General features: G+C 41.1%; 1 protein-coding gene across 1 annotated transcript in view; it reads left to right on the forward strand.

Moving 5' to 3' along the window:
- bcas3 (BCAS3 microtubule associated cell migration factor) overlaps window positions 1-18577 on the forward strand; it is a 223950-nt gene that overhangs the window by 196116 nt on the left and 9257 nt on the right. The window contains exon 23 of the mRNA XM_058079792.1: window positions 16486-16662. Within this exon, the coding sequence (XP_057935775.1) occupies window positions 16486-16662 (177 nt within the window). The remainder of the gene's footprint in view (window positions 1-16485; window positions 16663-18577) is intronic.

An 18577-nucleotide genomic window follows, 5' to 3' on the forward strand; every position in this document is an offset into this window, starting at 1 on the left:
AAAATAGAGCTGAAGAAGTAGATGTGATGAATATTTGCTAAATAAAAGTGTCATGGCTATGAATGTGTTTAACACCAAAGTCTCCACTTGACCTTGAGTGGAGACATTCTGGCTCGCTTGGCAGCGCCGTTTGTGCTGAAAAGCAAATGCAAGTCTTATGATGACGATGATGCACATAATGTGATGATTTTATCATGTCATTAGACTATTATGTGATCACAAGATGAAAGACTGTGCTGCTCAGCAGTTCATATGGACCATTTCCACACGCTCCGTCTGTGGATATAATATCTGTTCAAAGTCCAATCAATAGGATGTGTTAATACGATCCACTCTGCATTCACTCAGCCTTGCCTTTTCTGTCGATAGCCATGCTCCCTTGATAGTGTTTTCTGCAAAAGAGCATATTAATACCGTATCAATATTGGTAAATCAGAGAAAAAAAAAACATACTCAAATGAAGTTGATCAAATTCCACATTGACTTTCTTCCAGGATGTTGCCAGCGGAAGAGTAGTAGAAGGAATATTCCTTTGGAGGACGTTTGTTCTTTTCAGGCTTGAGAGGCCGCTTTGTCGTACATCTCACACCCCCCCCCACGGTGTGTAACAAATTACTTGTGAGTTGAGGTCTGGAGTCCTTCCTTTTTAACCCTTGCCGTCTTAAAACCCTCTTTTATTCTCTGGAGTGAGTCGTATGGTCCTGTGTCTTTTAGTTCTTCGTTTTTATTGTAATTGGTTTTATTTCTTATACTTTTATTGCTTTGTTTCTTGTTTTTAATATTTTAATATCTATTTTACTATTTTATTTCTTAAATGATCTTTTAGTTTTGGATTATTACTTTTTAATTTTACTAGTCTGTGCAGCACTTTGGAAACTTTGTTTATAAAATGTGCTATATAAATAAAGTGGATTGGATTGGTCACAACTGATTTTTAGGCATTCCCCGAAGCGCTGCAGTTTTTTTTTTTTGTTTTGTTTTTTTTGCTGGTGGAGAAGGTAGTTGTGGTGACCATGAAGGAGTAGGGTCTGCACACCCAACATAACGATGCAACAAAGGTCACGTACTAAAAAAACTCCATGCACTGTAACAGCAATCAACATACACACCACACATACAAAAAGAAACATACATTAATAAATGCAAATACAGATACAAGAAGGCATATAAAACAAGCCATAGGCTCCCCTGCAGATTTATTTTATATACCCAAGATTTTGTGAGATTGATGCACTCTACACATGACTTACTCGAGTAAGAAATATCTGAATGTGTGGATGTAAATATATGAAAACAAAACACACATACCAAGTTGACATTTTGCCAAAATGACATTTTGACACCACCAAAACGTACAAAAGTCTTGCAACCTGAAATAAACGGTGAGCGCTAGTAGAGTCTATGGCCAGTCTCTGGGCCTTAAGACCGGTTGTGACCTTGGCTTTTCTGTATTTTAACTGTTTGACATCACATTCAACCTTTGACCCTGTTAGACTGATGCTCTTGTGGCCTGGACATGAACGCAGGATTCGTATTCCAAGAAATACCGTGTATGCTGAACTTGAAAAGCAAGCAAACATCACACTTACGACAGTCGTTGCTTAACCGCTTGGTCTTCTGACCGTACGATGTCTACTGTTTCTATGACAACGCCAGCGTTTCACTCTGACCCTGTTTGTGTGCCCAGGCCCAGGCGTGCTATACATCAATGGAAAGTCAGATATTTTCTCTAGAAACAGTCTACCTGTCCCCCTGGTCACCCCTAGAAAAAATAGATGGATTATTCTGAGAGCAGATTTTCGCTTGACAGTCAGCATTGTTTGTAACGACTGTGTTACACCAGTAATTGGACATGCAGCACGGGGACGACTGTATGCTTATTTAGACAGATCTCATTTGCTGTTACTCTTCCTGTTTGTAATTGTATTGTTTATTTGTCAAGCCAGCGGACAGACACGGTTTAAAAGGGGACAGACGCAGAGGAAGGAAGGTCGATAGCCACGTATGAGAAACACGACACTGTATGACTGAATTGAGTGAATGACTGTGTTCCTATTGTAAACGGAACATACCATTGTATACTATACTGTACTATACTATACTACACAATACTTTACAGTGTCCAAATGTCCTCATGCCACAATACATATAAACGCCACTCGTGCTAATGCCTCCCACCGAAGAAGAAAACTGTCTGCAGAAATGCGAGCAAGCAAGTGTTGTTGCGACGCCATTCAGGGACATTTTGGATCCACAGTGGCGCCAGAAGAGGTTAGCAGGGTTAAGAATCTTAACAGTCCAGCTAAAGCCTTTTGGAGCGGGTCCTTATTAATCTCTCCCACACCCCCAACAAAACATTAGCCTCAGGTTTAGGCCGATTTACCTCGCCTGATAACACCCCCACCAGTTCTGTCAGATCAAACTCTTTTTTTTTGTCAACATCCAAACATGGGAGCAAATACCCAAATTATTTTTGTTTTGTTTACTTCTTTTGTCTCTCTGTACAGTCCTTTAATGTATTCATCGTACTTTACTGTCTGTAATGCACAGTTTATATACAGAATACGCTATACACCGGGGATGTCCAAACTTCTTCCAGCGGGGGCCACACACTGAAATATGAAACTTGCAAAGACATTGTTATTATTATTGTTATTAACATTATTATGCCCAAGAACTACGTCACAGAGTAGTGACACCTCGCACCACCACACCACCATCACTCAGCACGCATCCAAAACCACTACACTACATATTGGAGCTGCTGTCTTTTTGTTTTTGAGTTATAAAAAGTTAAGGATAGGTGTAGCGTTCCTTTCTATGTTGCTATGTGAAATCAAAGCACCCAGGAAGGAAGCACCGCTAATGCTTCAAATGACCAAAATACTGTAAGTATACTCATTTGCTACCAAAGACGTGTTTATAAGTTTTTTTTTCAAGTTATGCTTGAAATGTACCGTTTCACAAGCTGTTTTTTTTTTTAGTTGGGAACTGATATTTTCCTGAAACTTACCTAAATAATAAAAAAATAATTGAAAAAAAACAATTGAGAGTCTAATCTTTTCGGTAGGTTCCATGTTTAAACAGCCCAAAACATAATATTTTCCGTGCCTTGAGAAATCAAAATCATCAAAAATGAGAGGAATGTCTTGAGTTAGTTAGCGGCCTCTTTTTAGTTGTTTTTATATCTTTAGAACTCAGAAAAACGAGAAAGACGTGTGTTCATGAATTGAGGATAAAGGATTGTGGATGATGGGCAAAATTCCCCAAAAAGTGCCTTTTTCCTTAAAATGTCTCTTCTTGGTCTTTAAAAAGATTTCCAAATTAATTGATCATAATTAATCACGATTTGCAACGATGTCTGAATTATTCTCATTGTTTATGTATTTTGCCAACATAAAACTAAATAATGAGATATATTTATATGTTTTAAGTCAGTTCTGTCCAAATCACGGCCTGGAGTGTATTTTATATAGTTTGGATAAAATAATTAATTCAATTATTTAATGTGTTATTTATTTAGTTTTATACATTAATTGATCCTTTTGTATAATGTTTAACTGTATGATATTGTACGTATATATGACCAGACTTTACATCGTCCAAGATGTTTGATTGCAGCGGTTGATGAGCTCGCCGATGCTGTACTTTCCTTTCACACCTCTAGCAGCCCCCCCCCCATCCCCCCCCAGCCACACCCAGTATGTAGCAGGGTGAGTTAAGACCCTCGGACTATCCCAGATTATCCAGCATATAAGAGCCTTAGCACTGGAGGCTTGTTTGCATCCTCCTCGGCGTACAAAATACAATCATACAATCATGGTCAGAGGAACACGCGAGGGGAAAAGAGAACCTCAATTATGACACAAATGGTAGCGACAATGCCTTTCCATATAAAGATGAATGACTTTGGACTAAAGCAATAAACAGATAAAAAGAGGCTGCTAAGACTGTATGTAATGGGACACAGCTATTCCACCTTTCACTTTATTTGCATAAAACAATCATAAATGTGTGTGTACCACCACTGGTGTGTGTGTATGTGTGTGTGTGAGTGTGAGAGAGCTTCACTGGGGGTTGGGGGTGTGTAGCTGCACGCAGCTCTGTGGAGGTCACTTCTATAAAATCCTACAGCCGTGAAATGCATTTCATTTGTTGCTTAGTCCTCACACTGTGGCAGGGCTCTGTTTCTCGCAGGATTGTGGGGGCCCACATGTGTGAGTTTGCACGCTCGCACTCCCTGGGGGCCGTAGCTAATTGGACAAATTTGCACAGCAGGGGTGTCGGCACAGGCACAGCGTGAGATTTGATTTATTGCCATCAGGACAGACACGTAGTAATATCAACATTTATATACGATACAGGGCGTCACAATACTTTGACGTCATTTGGAATATGAATATCAGAGTAGACGGGGGTGCCCAAACTTTTCCACATGTTGAACAACAATCAGCTTTTCATCCCTGAGGTCAGCTCTTTGGTCTTGCCCATGGTGATGGATGGGTTAGAATGGAAGAGACACATCATGAGCTGACATGAGGAGAACTTTGTCAAAGGAACAGGACTCAAGGACACATAACGTCCTGTGAAGGTCACATTGCTTGCTGCTTGGTACGACTGTGAATATTCTCATTCTTCCAGGTGGTTCTATTCTCTGGGCGTTCAATGGATGGCAACTGGACTTGGAGTTAGAGTTAGATAGGTTGTCTTAGAAGCAGACTTCATCGGTTCAAGCTAAGACGAGGTAGTACATGCAGGATCCGGAGTATTTTTTCATTAAGGTAGACGCACACCCCAACCGAGACTGGTTTTAGTCTTTAAGATACAGAAGAGTGAGGCCTCTGCCAGCTGAATGAGAGGGAAAGCATCTTTGAAAACAACCTGGACAGACGAGTTGGCATCCTGTCAGTCAAATGCTTTTATAACCTTATTTATTGTTTTTTTGTCCGACCTACTGTCTCAAATGTTCAGTGTCCATTGCTGATTGCTACGACTTTGGCTAATTAGGTTGCTATGGGAACATCCATCTATCTTCTGCTTGTCTGAGGTCAGGTCAAGGGGGCAGCAACCCGGCCCAGACTTCTCTCACCTCAGCTACTTCATCCAGCTCCTCCCCACGGATCCTGAGGCGTTTTTCCCAGGCCAGTTGACAGATATAGTCTCTCTAACATCTTCTGGGTCTTCTCTGGGGCCTCTTACCAATCGGATGTGCCCTGAACACCTCCCCAGGGAGGGAGGTGTGATGCCTCCGTCAATCCAAGTTTCTCCTGGATGACAGTGTTGCTCACCTTCCCTCTCCGGGAGAGCTCTGTCATCCTACGGAGAAAACTAATCCCAACTGCTTGTATCCACCATCTTGTCCTTTCAAGCAGTACCCAAAGCTCATCCATAGGTGAGGTAGGAACATAGATCAGTCTTTGCCTTTTGGCTTAGCGCCATTTCCACCACAACGGGCTGAGTCTGCATCACTGCAGATGTTGCACCCATCCGTCTGTCCATCACACGTTCCATCCTTCCTTCACTGGTGAACAAGACCCCAAGGTGCTTTGGGAACGGTCATCCACAATTGTTGAAACAGTCTTCATGAGTCCATTCTTTGGTTTTCTTAAAAAACTCATTAAAAATCCAATCCAACAAGATTTGTAATACAGATTTTAGGACAGCCTTTTTTATCCACATGAATATTTCAGTATTACAATGAAACAGGTGGACAAGAAGAACCAGACTGAATCTGATTCACAAAACTACAATCTGTGTGTGTGTGTGTGTTTCCCAGGAGATGCACAGCCCATTGCTTTTCTCAATGGAGGTTGTATCCTGCACTTGGAAGTGTGTGTGGTAACCAACGTGTGAGAGTGTGCACACAGAACAGTTGGTGGCTTCCATGCTTTCTCAACGTTATCGTTGAGATGATTGCACCGACTACTTGGGACTCATTTAGTTGTTTTTTGTTCATGTTTTCGTGCTAATATGATTGACAAACCAACATTGATGATGTCGTCATTTTCCTAATCGTTCGACAATCATCTGGAAGTGTTTTAGATCGCGTCAGCTCTATGTAGACCCGCTCCGTGAGTACTATATATAACTTTTGGAGTAAAGTCTGCATGCAGGAAGATGATTGGTCATCCCACTGTGTGTTTGTGTTTGTGTGTGTTTATACTGGCTGTGGCCAGTGGAGATGGATGGTCTGTAAAGTGGAATCCTTATTGGCCTGTTTGCTTTGGCAGCTCATGAAGGAAGCCGTCTGATTACACTTACAGATGTTTCTGATAGACACACCACTGTGCTATGCTGCTGGCTTTCATGTCTGTGTATGCTCAGGAGTCAGGAAACATATAGGACAAACCATCCTGTGACCTTTGAGTCCTTGGCAAGGAAGCATTTGGCGGAATATAATCACTTGGGTTTCTAGTCCTCATCGTTTTAGTTGTTTCGCTTCTTTCTTGATTCAATTTGAGAGGGCAATCTGTCAGGGGTTTCCAATGCTGTTTAGATACAATGTGAGGGTACTTCATACCATGCCTGGGGGGTACCCATTTCACCCTCGTCCAAGGTGTGCGGTCTGCGCCCTAACCACTAGACCGCCGTGCCAAAAATACAATAAAAAATAAATAATAATAATAAATGAACTACGTTAGGAAAGCAGGAAGTGAACAAATGTAACAGTTACTGATTGTAAAAGTACCAGATGGAGGGGTAGGATTTAATAAGCTTTGCTTCTTCCTACTCCTTTTGGACATGTGGAACTGTGAACTGATTATGGGATGCACTCAATTGTAATCTGATGCATGTTCAAATGAAATTAAACCATTACCATTACCATAAAAAAGCAGCACAGGCGCAACCCAGCAACCCCCTAGGGCGGGGATATGGTGGTACACTCCCGATCAAAATCTTGAGGCCAGTTGAAAAATTGCAAGAATGTACATTTTGCAGAAATGGGAGTGAGACAAAGAAAGCATTGATGAGGGATGCCCCCTGTAACGTCTCCATATTGCCGGATCCTTTTTGACGCCCCTGCACAACCTGAAACTCTATTGTTCCATTGAAGGATCATGATGGAGCCCCCCCTCCACATCTCAGGTGGGATCTCCATGTCATGCCAGCAAAGTTGGAAGCAATCAGGACCGTTATGGTTACATATTTTATCATCTTTTGTATAACCCTGAGGATGTTATTCAGGAGTTTGAAATGACTGTCTTACTGCGTTCAAACTCAGCTGCAATGGCACACTGCGAGAGGCCTTGCTTATGCAGCTCAACCATCCCACCGCGTTCAAAGAGAAAAAGCTTTTTTGCCTTTGCCGTCAAGAGATCATGACAGTAATATTATACAGTAATATAATCAATATTTTGCCTTTTAAAGGCAATTTTTTTCTCACTCCCATTTTTTATTTTGAAGCTGTACTTAGAACCTCCTGCAGACCCAACAGTGCAAAATGTACATTCTTGCAATTTTTCAACTGGTCTTAAGATTTTGATCAGGAAGTTAAAAGGTTAAACAATACCTTGGCAATCATTTCTGATTTAACTCCAGTTTATTCCTGATTTGCAAAGACCAAAGACTCTTTTTGATTTGGTCATCCGTAGCGTATGTCGTAGGACTGATGTACAGATGTCTGAATGAGTACACAAGCAGCTTTGGGAAGGCAAAAACAATGAAAGATGAGAGAGGGGTGATTCCCAGGGGCAGCTTGGCAGTTTCCACTACAACGTCATTTTCTAAGATGCTTACTTTTAGACCCCAAAGAGGCAAGGACAAATGATTTGTGTCAAATGAATATACGCTTATTGTGTTTATTGTTACATAAACCCCATCCATTTGTTTAACCAGGAGTTTCTGCCACTCATTTCCCCAGTTGCCAATCACTCAGGCTCACATCCCACCCCACTGTACCGTGTAGACATGAGGCACACTTCCTGTCCCTCCCTGAACGTAGACTCTGTGGGAAATAGTTATGGCTCTGGGCCAAACCGATGATTCTGTACTGAAGAATCCACATTTAGCAGGGCCTGTGTTGGGCCTTACTAGCACCGCCGCTGTGGTCTAGTAGCAGCTCATCTAATGACCGACTATTTCAAAGTGGGGCGTTATTAAAAACTGATGTCTAGATCAGCTCTCTGGATGTGGCCTCAGTCGCCATTGTTCACTCCTCCCAAACAGGAAGCTAAATAGCTAGTCAACTGATGGTTGCTCACCATCAGTGAATCTGTGCTCACACTGAATCTGATGCGACTCCGATCCTGATCCAGTCCGGCTTGCCGTAAAATGCCACTCACACTGAATCTGGTAGAATCTGCAGAGAGAGAGCGTCCACTCCGGCTGCAGAAACCTCATCTTGTATACAGGAAGTTCCTGGAAGCAACAGGCATAATGTAATCATTGTCTTGTATTGATGTGGTGATATGTGCTCCAGTGTCTGCGGCATCTGCGGGGTCTGAAGAAAAGTTAGACCTGAAACGGATTCTTTCCGTTGTGCCGTACGGACGCCGGATCTGCACCGCACAGAGCTCCCTACAACAGGGATTGCAATCTTGCGGAACCGTGACGGATTCAGTGTGAGCTCAGCCGGGGTCACGCTCAGGAAAATACTGCCCCTTCGCATTTTGGTAGAGGATTGCAAGTCATGAGCTCAGCCCTCAGCCTCCCATCCAGGGGTGTCCAAAGTGCGGTCTGGGGACCATTTGCAACACACAGCTGTTTTTTTTATTTGCCCATGGCACAGTCTGAAAGTATAATTCAATCAGAAACAATGGAGAAAAAATATTTAAAAAGTAATAATTATATGAGAATAAAGTAAAAATATTAAGACAAAAAAGTTGTAATCTAAAAAAAAGTTATAATTTTACAATTTGAAATTATTATGAGCAAAAATAATGTCATTTTAGCCCCATAATGTTGAAATATTGAAACCATAATATAAGAAACAAAACAAAATAAAGTTGTGCTTTTTTGAAAATGAGGTAGCAGAAAAAGTTAATATTATGGGAATAAAGTCAAAATATTATCGGAATAAAATCTAAATATTATTGGAATAAAGTCATAGTATTATTTATTATTGGAAAAAAATGAAAATATTATTGGAATAAAGTAATAATATTATCAGAATAAAATGAAAATATTATTGGAATGAATTCATCATATTATCTGAATAAAATCAAAATATTATTGGAATAAAGTCATAATATTATCAGAATAAAATCAAAATATTATAGCAATAAAGTCATAATGTTAACAAAATAAAATCTAAATATTGGAATGAAGTTATAATATTAACAGTATTATAATTACAATAATATTAACAATAATATTAACTTTTCCTGTTACTTAATGACATTTCTGAAGGTGTAACTCCATTACTTATTCAGTTACCTTTTTGCAAAGTAACTAGTATCTAGAAGTAATGACTTTTTGGAAGTAATTTGCCCATCACTGTGCATACACACTAATAGATACATGAAGTTTAATGTCACGTGTTTCAGTAGATCCGCGTGTGTGTGTGTGTTGAATTCAGTGTGTTGACTTCTGGAGTCCATATTTTGCTGACTTGCGTGTACAATATTCAGTACATGTCTGTGGTAGCAAGTAAAGTGCCTGAAGGCAAACACTGCTATTGATGGGGATTACTAACAGCCTTCATAAGGCAGTAAATGATTTACAAGCGCTGGCCTTAATGTAATGAAAGAAAGGCACCGTCTGTCACACACACACACACACACACACACCTATAGGTGCTAATCCCGTGAGCTTACATCTCCATTAACACTGGGCCTGCCATAAAGCTCCTCTGCCATCCAGCCAGCACTCTGGCTGTGCCCCTGAGGATACCACCGTCTCGACGACACTCTCTTCCAGTCACACAACGTGAAGGATGTGTCAGTATGGGTTCACAGCCCACTCGCTGTTGTGTGCATGTGAACATCCATTAAAAGTGTGTTTTTAAGGTTATCTCTGTAGCATCACTGGTGTCACTGGAATGGTACTAAAGCCTGCACTAGATGCTAAGTGCAGTGGAAAAGTCAAGTTGAGCACAGTCTGAAAAGGACACTGGTTAGCCTCCAGAAATACATCAGAAAATTCTTATTTATATCAAACTGCTGCTTCGCATTACGTGTGAAAGTGCTGTGGTTTGTCACACGCCAATGTTTCAGATCATCAAACAAATTGAAATATTTCTCAATGACAACTGAACACAAAATGCAGGTTTTGAGCTCCTTCGGTCATTTCTAAAGCTTTGGGACTCCAGCAAACCACAGTGAGAGCCACTGGTGAACTTTCCCAGCAGTGGCCGGCCAACCAAAATGACCCCAAGAGTGCAGCGACAACTCATCCATGAGGTCACAAAAGACCCCACAACAACGTCCAAGGAAGTTCGGGCCTCACTTGCGTCAGTTAAGGTCAGTGTTCCTGACAGAAAACATCTTGATGATCCCCAAGACCTTTGGGAAAATACTCTGTGGTCTGACCAGACAAAAGTTGAACTTTTTGGAAGGTGTGTGTCCCATTATATTGCGTAAAAAGAACATCATAGCAACAGTAAAATATGGTGGTGGTAGTGTGATGGTCTGGGGAAGGACTTGGTAGGCTTGCTGTGATAAATGGAAGCATGAATTCTGATGAAGGAGAATGTTCTGCCATCTGTTGGTGACCTCCAGCTGAAAGCAACTTGGGTTGTACAGCAGGACAATGATCCCAAAACACACCAGCAGGTCCACCTCTGAATGGCTGAAGAAAAACCAAACGAAGACTTTGGAGTGGCCTAGTCCAAGTCCTGACCTGAATCCTATTGAGATGCTGTGGCATGACCTTAAAAAGGCTTCATGCTGGAAAAGCCTCCAATGTGGCTGAATGACAACAATTCTGCAAAGATGAGTGGGCCAACATTCCTCCACAGCGCTGGAAGAGACTCATTGCAAGTTACCACAAACGCTTGATTGCAGTTGTTGCTGCCATGGGTGGCCCAACCACTTATTAGTTTTGGGGGCAATCACTTTTTCGCTCAGCGACATGGAGCTTTGGCTCTTTTCCTCCCTTAATAATAAAAAGTTTCATTAAAAAAACTGTGTTAAGTTTTCAGTTGTGTTGTCATTGACTAGTATTTACATTTGTTGGATGATCTGAAACATTGAAGTGTGATAAACATACACAAAAAAAAAATTCAAAAAGGGGGCAAACACTTTTTAAAGTCAGGTTTCTTATTGGTTGAAGTGTAGTATTAATAGTTTATATATTCCAGTGGGAAAACCAAGAGTGTCTTTGCAACGACTACTAGCCATGACTCCTGCTAGAGACTGGACTACACTGCATTTGTTTACCAAGTAGACACCATAAATACTTTCTGTCCCTCACTGTTAATGTGTATCATGTGGGAAATCTGATGACAAATACATGGAGCCGTACGCCCTTTCCCGCCTAATAACAACCTGAACGTGAATCCTGTGTACCCGTGACGTGTTCATTGAGACGTCATGGGGGCAACATCCACGGCCAAAGATGATTGAGCGAGTGGATCATGCGATTGCGCCCGAGCTAGATCAGAACCAACTTAAAATCCTTACCCATGGCACGCGTGAACTGCCACCACATTTACACACTTCCCGTCTGAATTTCCAGTCCGAGCGCTCGTTTTCTCAAACAGGTCATTACGCAGAACCTGTAATAAAAACAAATTGCTCAATCAGCTGCCTTGCATTAAGGCCTAATTGTATTTGCAGCCAGCAGGCTTTGTCATGGTGACTGCAGAGGTCACCTGGAAACTCCGGCATGACACCCTAGAAATGTACTTTACATCCTGCATATGTTGAAGGACATGCCTGAAATGGGACATCGTGACCCCTGCACCAGTCTTCCACACGCTAACGTCCTTTGGTGCTACGATCGCACGTTGACTCTTTTCTGAAGTACAAATTTTTCAGAAGACAACCTGTTTTTTGACTCGTGACTCCGCCCACATTTGTCAATTGATTCCAACCAGTCCAACATCAGAATGTTCACTTCTTTAAGCGTCCATCACAATCGGTCGTACGAGCTTCTACGGCTAGTCGCAAAAAATTTTCAAATTCTACTATGTTACACTCTTCTGCACTCTGTGTGTATGCTAGCGGCCCCGCCTCCACCCACCGAAACAAAGGGACTGCTTAACCGATTAAAGGTCTCACTCCGTTCATGCCGTTGTTCTATGGATCAAGGCTCTAAAAGCTTTGGCATTGTCATGCATCCACCCTCATCCTGCCTGTTTGGAGGTTTGAGACAACAAACCAGACAGGCATTCACATGGCCACCAATGTGGGCTTCATTCATTTTACACTATGTAGTATTGAAGTGCCCTCGGGACGTTTACCTCAGATCTTGTGTCACCCCTAATTGACACATTCCAAAAATTCACACATTTGTTGGATTAAAACCATTCATTCATTCATTTTCTACCGCTTTTTCCTCACGAGGGTCGCGGGGGTTGCTGGAGCCTATCCCAGCTGTCATCGGGCAAGAGGCGGGGTACACTTTGGACTGGTCGCCAGCCAATCACAGGGCACATATAGACAAACAACCATTCACACTCACATTCATACCTATGGACAATTTGGAGTCACCAATTAACCTAGCATGTTTTTGGAATGTGGGAGGAAACCAGAGTACCCGGAAAAAAACCCACGCAAGCACGGGGAGAACATGCAAACTCCACACAGAGATGGCCGAGGGTGGAATTGAACCCTGGTCTCGTAGCTGTGAGGTCTGCGCGCGAACCACTCGACCACCGTGCCGCTCCGGATTAAAACCATTCCAACACTAAATCATTCATCTCATTCCAAACATTTTCCACATTCCAAAATTTGACATTTTTGACATGATTTTAGTTTTACTTAGGCTCAAGGACAATCTATTATCATCAAAGCATCTTTTTAGTGTGACCATTTCTTCGCTGACCTTTCTAATGATTTCGTCTGTACTCCCTCCAGAACAAAAAGCAGTGGTATGATCCGCAAATAATACCAGCTTTAAGTCTTTCCTGACTTTGGAGATATCATTGATGTACAAGTTGAACAGTTTTGGTCCCAATATTGACCCCTGGGGAACTCCGCACGTAATATACGTAGTATGTGTGAACATGCTGATCATCTGCCTTTTATGATCATTGATATTAACTGTAAATATGATTTATCCCATGTATTGTATATTACATTTGGTTTGGAACAGTTTCACACCCGTATGCTGGTTTTTAACTGGTAGCTTATTGAGAGGTGATTGTGATGCATGCATGTGCACACACACACACACACACACACACACTGATGCAGTGGGATTAAATGTTTAAGGAAGTAGCGCTGGCGATGAGGATAAGTAGGGCCAGTATGTGGGGGCTAACAGCTGGGTGGAGAGTGTCTTTTAATCCCCCAAGGTTTTAACATGATGGAGGGGAACAACAACAATCCGCTGCGTGTGTTTTCAACTCCTTCCTCATCAGATGCACCCAGCAATTTAGGCATTGTAGGCAGAATAGGTGCATCCCTTTATTCTTAGCTGCCTATTTTGAGCTGTTTTTATATCTTTACAAGGCACAGAAAAGAGAAAGATATTTGTTTTCATGTCTCACATAACAATGATGGGCAAAATTTCTCAAAAAGTTCACTTTTCCTTTCACTTTAGAATACGAAAATGGAAAGGCACACTACGCTGCTATGCTGTTTTTTTCAGCAGGACTATGAAAATATATTGAAATTCAGGGGAGGGTCTGAGACCAATTAACTGCCAACAACTTTATAGGGGTGTTATTTTTTGTCTAGAGCAGGGGTCTCAAACACGCGGCCCGCGGGCCAAATGTGGCCCGCAGGACACTAGTTTGAGGCCCCCGCCTTGATATGAAAGTTTAATGTTAGTGCGGCCCGCGCAAGTTTGATATGGATGCTGTATGGTATCATGTACCCAGAAAAAAGTTTGATTAATGTTCATGTTAAAGGTTAAATAACTGTTAATAGTTATCCTCCCTATCCGTGTGGAAGTGGTAAGTTTTTGGCTATTTAAGTCTAAAGGAAATAACTTGAAGGCTACCGTTTAGGTCGCTAGCTCTCTAGTTTGCGAGTTAGCATGTGTCTCAAGACCCTGCAGTTGCGCAATATGTTGTAAATAAAAAAAGTATAAATGTGACTATAGTCGTGTTTTGTCATGTCTACAGGGCTCTAATAATGCTTTGTTAATTTTAATCTGAAAAAAACAATTTGTCTACCCGCCAACTATATGTGGTTTCTTGAGTTTTTATTATTTGCCATTTTATTATTATTATTATTATTATATTTATTTATTATTGATTGATTGATTTTCTTAAGATTAAGATATTTGAGAACAGTGGAATGTTTTATCAGAGCTTTTATTGTAGGAAATCGGAACCAAAGCACTGTATATTTTTCTGTTTTTAATAAATGTGTTTTGTTTTTTTTGGAAAACCTGATTGGTAAAACCAGCCTTGCCCAGACCCTAGCTCCAGTTGCCCCCAGGAAAATTGAGTTTGAGACCCCTGGTCTAGAGGGCTCTAATAATGTTAAAAAGCATATTAAGAGATCTTAAACAGTTTTTTGCTCTAACTACCAAAATATTCCATTTAGAAATAAGGAGTCCTGCTTGGGGGGACAATAACAATAACAATCGAGCTGAATGTTGTACACCCCTGCTGTAAGAGAAAAATTAGAAATGTTTGATTTGGTCGCTATGGTGATGACGCGCAGAAATGAAGACATTTGTGATTTAGCGTGCTAAGGTATGGCTAACATAATAGCACTCCTAAATCAGACCCTTCTGCTGTTGGTTCCTCATTACACTGGATGGACACTACCACAATTATCCACTTGCTGCATGCTTGCTGTTCACGTGGTCTCTCTCTCTCTCACACACACACACACACAGTAACAACGTTTCAGACTCTCTGGCTCCAAAATGCAAGATCTGTCTGATTGCAAAAATTACAGCTGACAGAAAGGAGAAGGATGGCGGTGCGGAGCCGAGCAGGTTGTGTGAATGCACTTTGACAGGCATGAAGATTATGTTGCCTTCAGTTTTTTACCACCCTAAAGGAGCTGATTTGTTGGACAAAAGTGCAACGTGTATGTATTGTAGTGTAACGTGTGCATCCAAATGTTGGACTAATATATTCCCACTGGGAAAAAAAAATCTGCTTTCACTTATGTTGCTTTGATTAAACACAAAAGAAGAATTATGACCAGCTAATGTGAGGCTCTGATGTATGATTATATTATTATTTTTTTTATAACTTTAACTTGACATCCAGTATGTGTTAGATGTCCCACAGTAGTGTCTTATCCTTACTGATGGAATTGTGTGTGTGTGTGTTGCTGTCGTGCTAACGAGCTGGCATTGTTTCAATACAGTGTGTCTCCAACAAGTGCTATTGTGTACTGTAAACCGGGTGGGGGGGTGGGGGGGGGGGTGCAAACTGCATCCAGCGAGGGCTACATGGTGGAAAATGAAAGGATGCAACTTTAACACTTTGATATGTTCTCAAAAACACATGTAGATAAGCTAACAAGTTATATATACAGTATTTCAAGAAAAACTGAATTTGTCATATGAATGGAAAAGCATATTGTTAATATCAACTTCACTCTTTTTTAAAAAATTTTATATCAAAATATTTCAACTTTCTTTTTAAATAGTCTTTGCACAACTTTCCAGAATGTTTGGAAATGATTCCCATCATATTATAACTTTTTCCCCAGCATTATTTTACAAAAAATACTCATCAAAAATAGTCATGTTTGAACTCTATGTGACTAAAACGACATAACTTTTGCTTTATAATATGAAGTTTATTCTCATAAAATCGTGGCTTTTTTTCATTAGAATATAACTTTTCTATTAATATTTGGACCTCATTTTTGTCACATTACAGCTGTTTTTTTTTTTCATTTCTGCTAGTTAATTAGCAATTAGTTAATTTTCTAACTATTTCAACTTTGTTTTTGTAAATGTTTGGTTCATAATATAATGTTATAAATATATTGTATATATATTTCTAATATAATAATTACTTTTTTCTTTTACTCCTGCTGTATTTAAGTTTGACAAACAGTATACACTGCAACTCCTGTCCTAATAACTTAATAGATGCCATATACAGTGGAACCTCGGTTAGCATACGCCCTGGTTAGCATGGTTTTTTTTTTTTTTGGTTTAGGTAAAAAATTTACACAACAATGTTTCCTGGGTTTGTGTACATTTTGTTAACATGCGTGTAACCTAGCATGTTGTAAGCATGTTAGCATGGAAACGGGAAGCGGAGTGGATTTGGTTAGAGTACATGGATTCATGACACTAACCCTGTGACCAACGTATCACGTACGGTTACGTTACAGTGGAGTCTTTTGGTCCTCTGATGATTGAGTACGTTGACCGGCGATTGAACGGCGATTTCCAGCAAGGTTCTACTACTAAAACACTCATCGAGTCCAACACAATGTCGTGTGGTGTTTCCAGAGACTTTCGATGGGTGCGGCGTAACCCTCTTGGAGGTCTGCGGGAGCTGGCCTGAGAGCTTCGGAGTTCCCCGGCACAACATCGCTTTTGCCGATGCCACTGATGAAGGCTTAAGAGAGCGACTGGCGGAGGCCATGTCTGAGTTCCCTGCTCGAGATATCGAAGGCTCTGCTACAGGTCAGTAAACACGTGCTCTGCAAACTCTACAGCAGGGGTGCTCATTAAGTCGATCGCGATCTACCGGTCGATCGCGGAGGTGGTACTGATCGATCGCTGGTCGATCGCGGCGTGATATTAAAAAAATATCATCCTAGCATCAATGCCGTCACTTGATTGATATACAGGGCAGCCATTCAGATGACAACTGAATGTTGCCCTTCGGGTGACCAATCAAATCAAACAACGTCTCTAAGTGCAGCAGAACTTACGATGTCAGCCTATCATCCATCCCCGTTACTTGATTGACATACAGGACAACCAGTCAGATGACAACTGAATTTTGACCTTTAGGTCACCGCTCATGCGTAAACAACGATGCAAAGTGCTAAGCTAGTCGGCGAATTGCGAGATTTTAAGCCCTCGCTAAAGTTTATGGTCACTAAAATGAGTGAAGGAGCTGGACCAAGTAAAAAGGCAAAAACTGGACCAAGTAAAAAGGCAAAAAACATATCACTTCCATACGGATATGGAATATTATACGGATATTATGATACGGATATTATCCATGACTGATAAACATTTGGAAGTGTGCTTGAGGCTGGCTATCAGCAGCTACTGTCCGGACTATGCATCCCTGGCTGGTTCAATTCAGTGCAAGTCATCAAAGTAAACTCAGGTAATTACAAAAAATGTTAATAGTTAATTATGTGTGTTTTGCAATATTGGCTCATTTGGTTATGTAAGGTACATCAACATACATTGTACGTACAAATAATCCTCAATACATTTGAAAATAAATAGATGTTTTGCATTTTTGTAGTGGGTAGATCATTTTGACTCGGTCATTTTAAAAGTAGCTCGCATGCTGAAAAAGTGTGAGCACCCCTGCTCTACAGTACAAAGCACACAAGAGCAGATAAACGTTATTTTTTCAGTGCCTCACACTTGTTGCCGTGCCCTCAGTCCATGGTGAGATGTAACGGTATCTTCACTGTATAGTTCCATTGCCAAAGATCCTCATGAAGGTATCATGCAGGTTGTTTGATTGGGTTACCATCAGAAGTACACGCGGAGGGAATGTTTGTTTGAGGTCCTGGCATATCTTCACTCACGCTCCTCCACTTTGAAGCCTGCGTACTCGTGTGTGCATACCGGAGACACACAGTAGGCCTGATAGTCCAAATGGTTAACTCGTTTAGGAAGTGCTCTCTCTTTCAGTGTCGCCCCTTCCCTAAGTGAACAAGACTTCCTTTGATGTGTGTGTGTGTGTGTGTGTGTGTGTGTGTGTGTGTGTGTGTGTGTGTGTGTGTGTGTTTTGTGCGGTGGGAGGGTGGGTCACAAGGACCTAATGGATTTAGCATCGACAATCAAGCCCACACCCCCGCACCCAACGGCAAGCATATCTAGTCCTCCATTCTCTCTCTGTTAAGACTTAACCTCGTTTCTAGGTTTGTCCCCATCATTCATTTTACCCCCAGCCAGCCACAACCTCTTCCCGCTCTCCTTCTCTTTCCATTAGATTACATGTTGGATGCTCGCAGACACGTTTTCTTGCACCCCTTTAATTGCATTTGTACCGAGCCCCTCCCCCGACACATAAATGTAGCAAAAATAATGACTGATTATATTCCATCACGATTTGGCCATGACGCCGCCAGCAGACGTTATCCCAAGGCCTTGACTCGTGGAAGATAATATCTAGTAATAAAAATACTGGAACCCTTCGGTATGTATGTACTGGATGTCGCTTTTAAGGGCAATGTTTGGTTCATTTTGGGTAAAATGGAAAACTCTTCTGCATTTGTGTTAAAAACATTTGTTTTTCGTTTAAATGAAATTAACATTCTAAAAATAAATTACTAAAACCAAAACGGACTCTAACCAAGACAAGTTCTCCACACATGGAAATCCAATGAATCAAAAATGACATTAT

The sequence above is a fragment of the Doryrhamphus excisus genome, chromosome 8 (assembly GCF_030265055.1).
Source record: "Doryrhamphus excisus isolate RoL2022-K1 chromosome 8, RoL_Dexc_1.0, whole genome shotgun sequence".
Lineage (NCBI taxonomy): Eukaryota > Metazoa > Chordata > Actinopteri > Syngnathiformes > Syngnathidae > Doryrhamphus > Doryrhamphus excisus.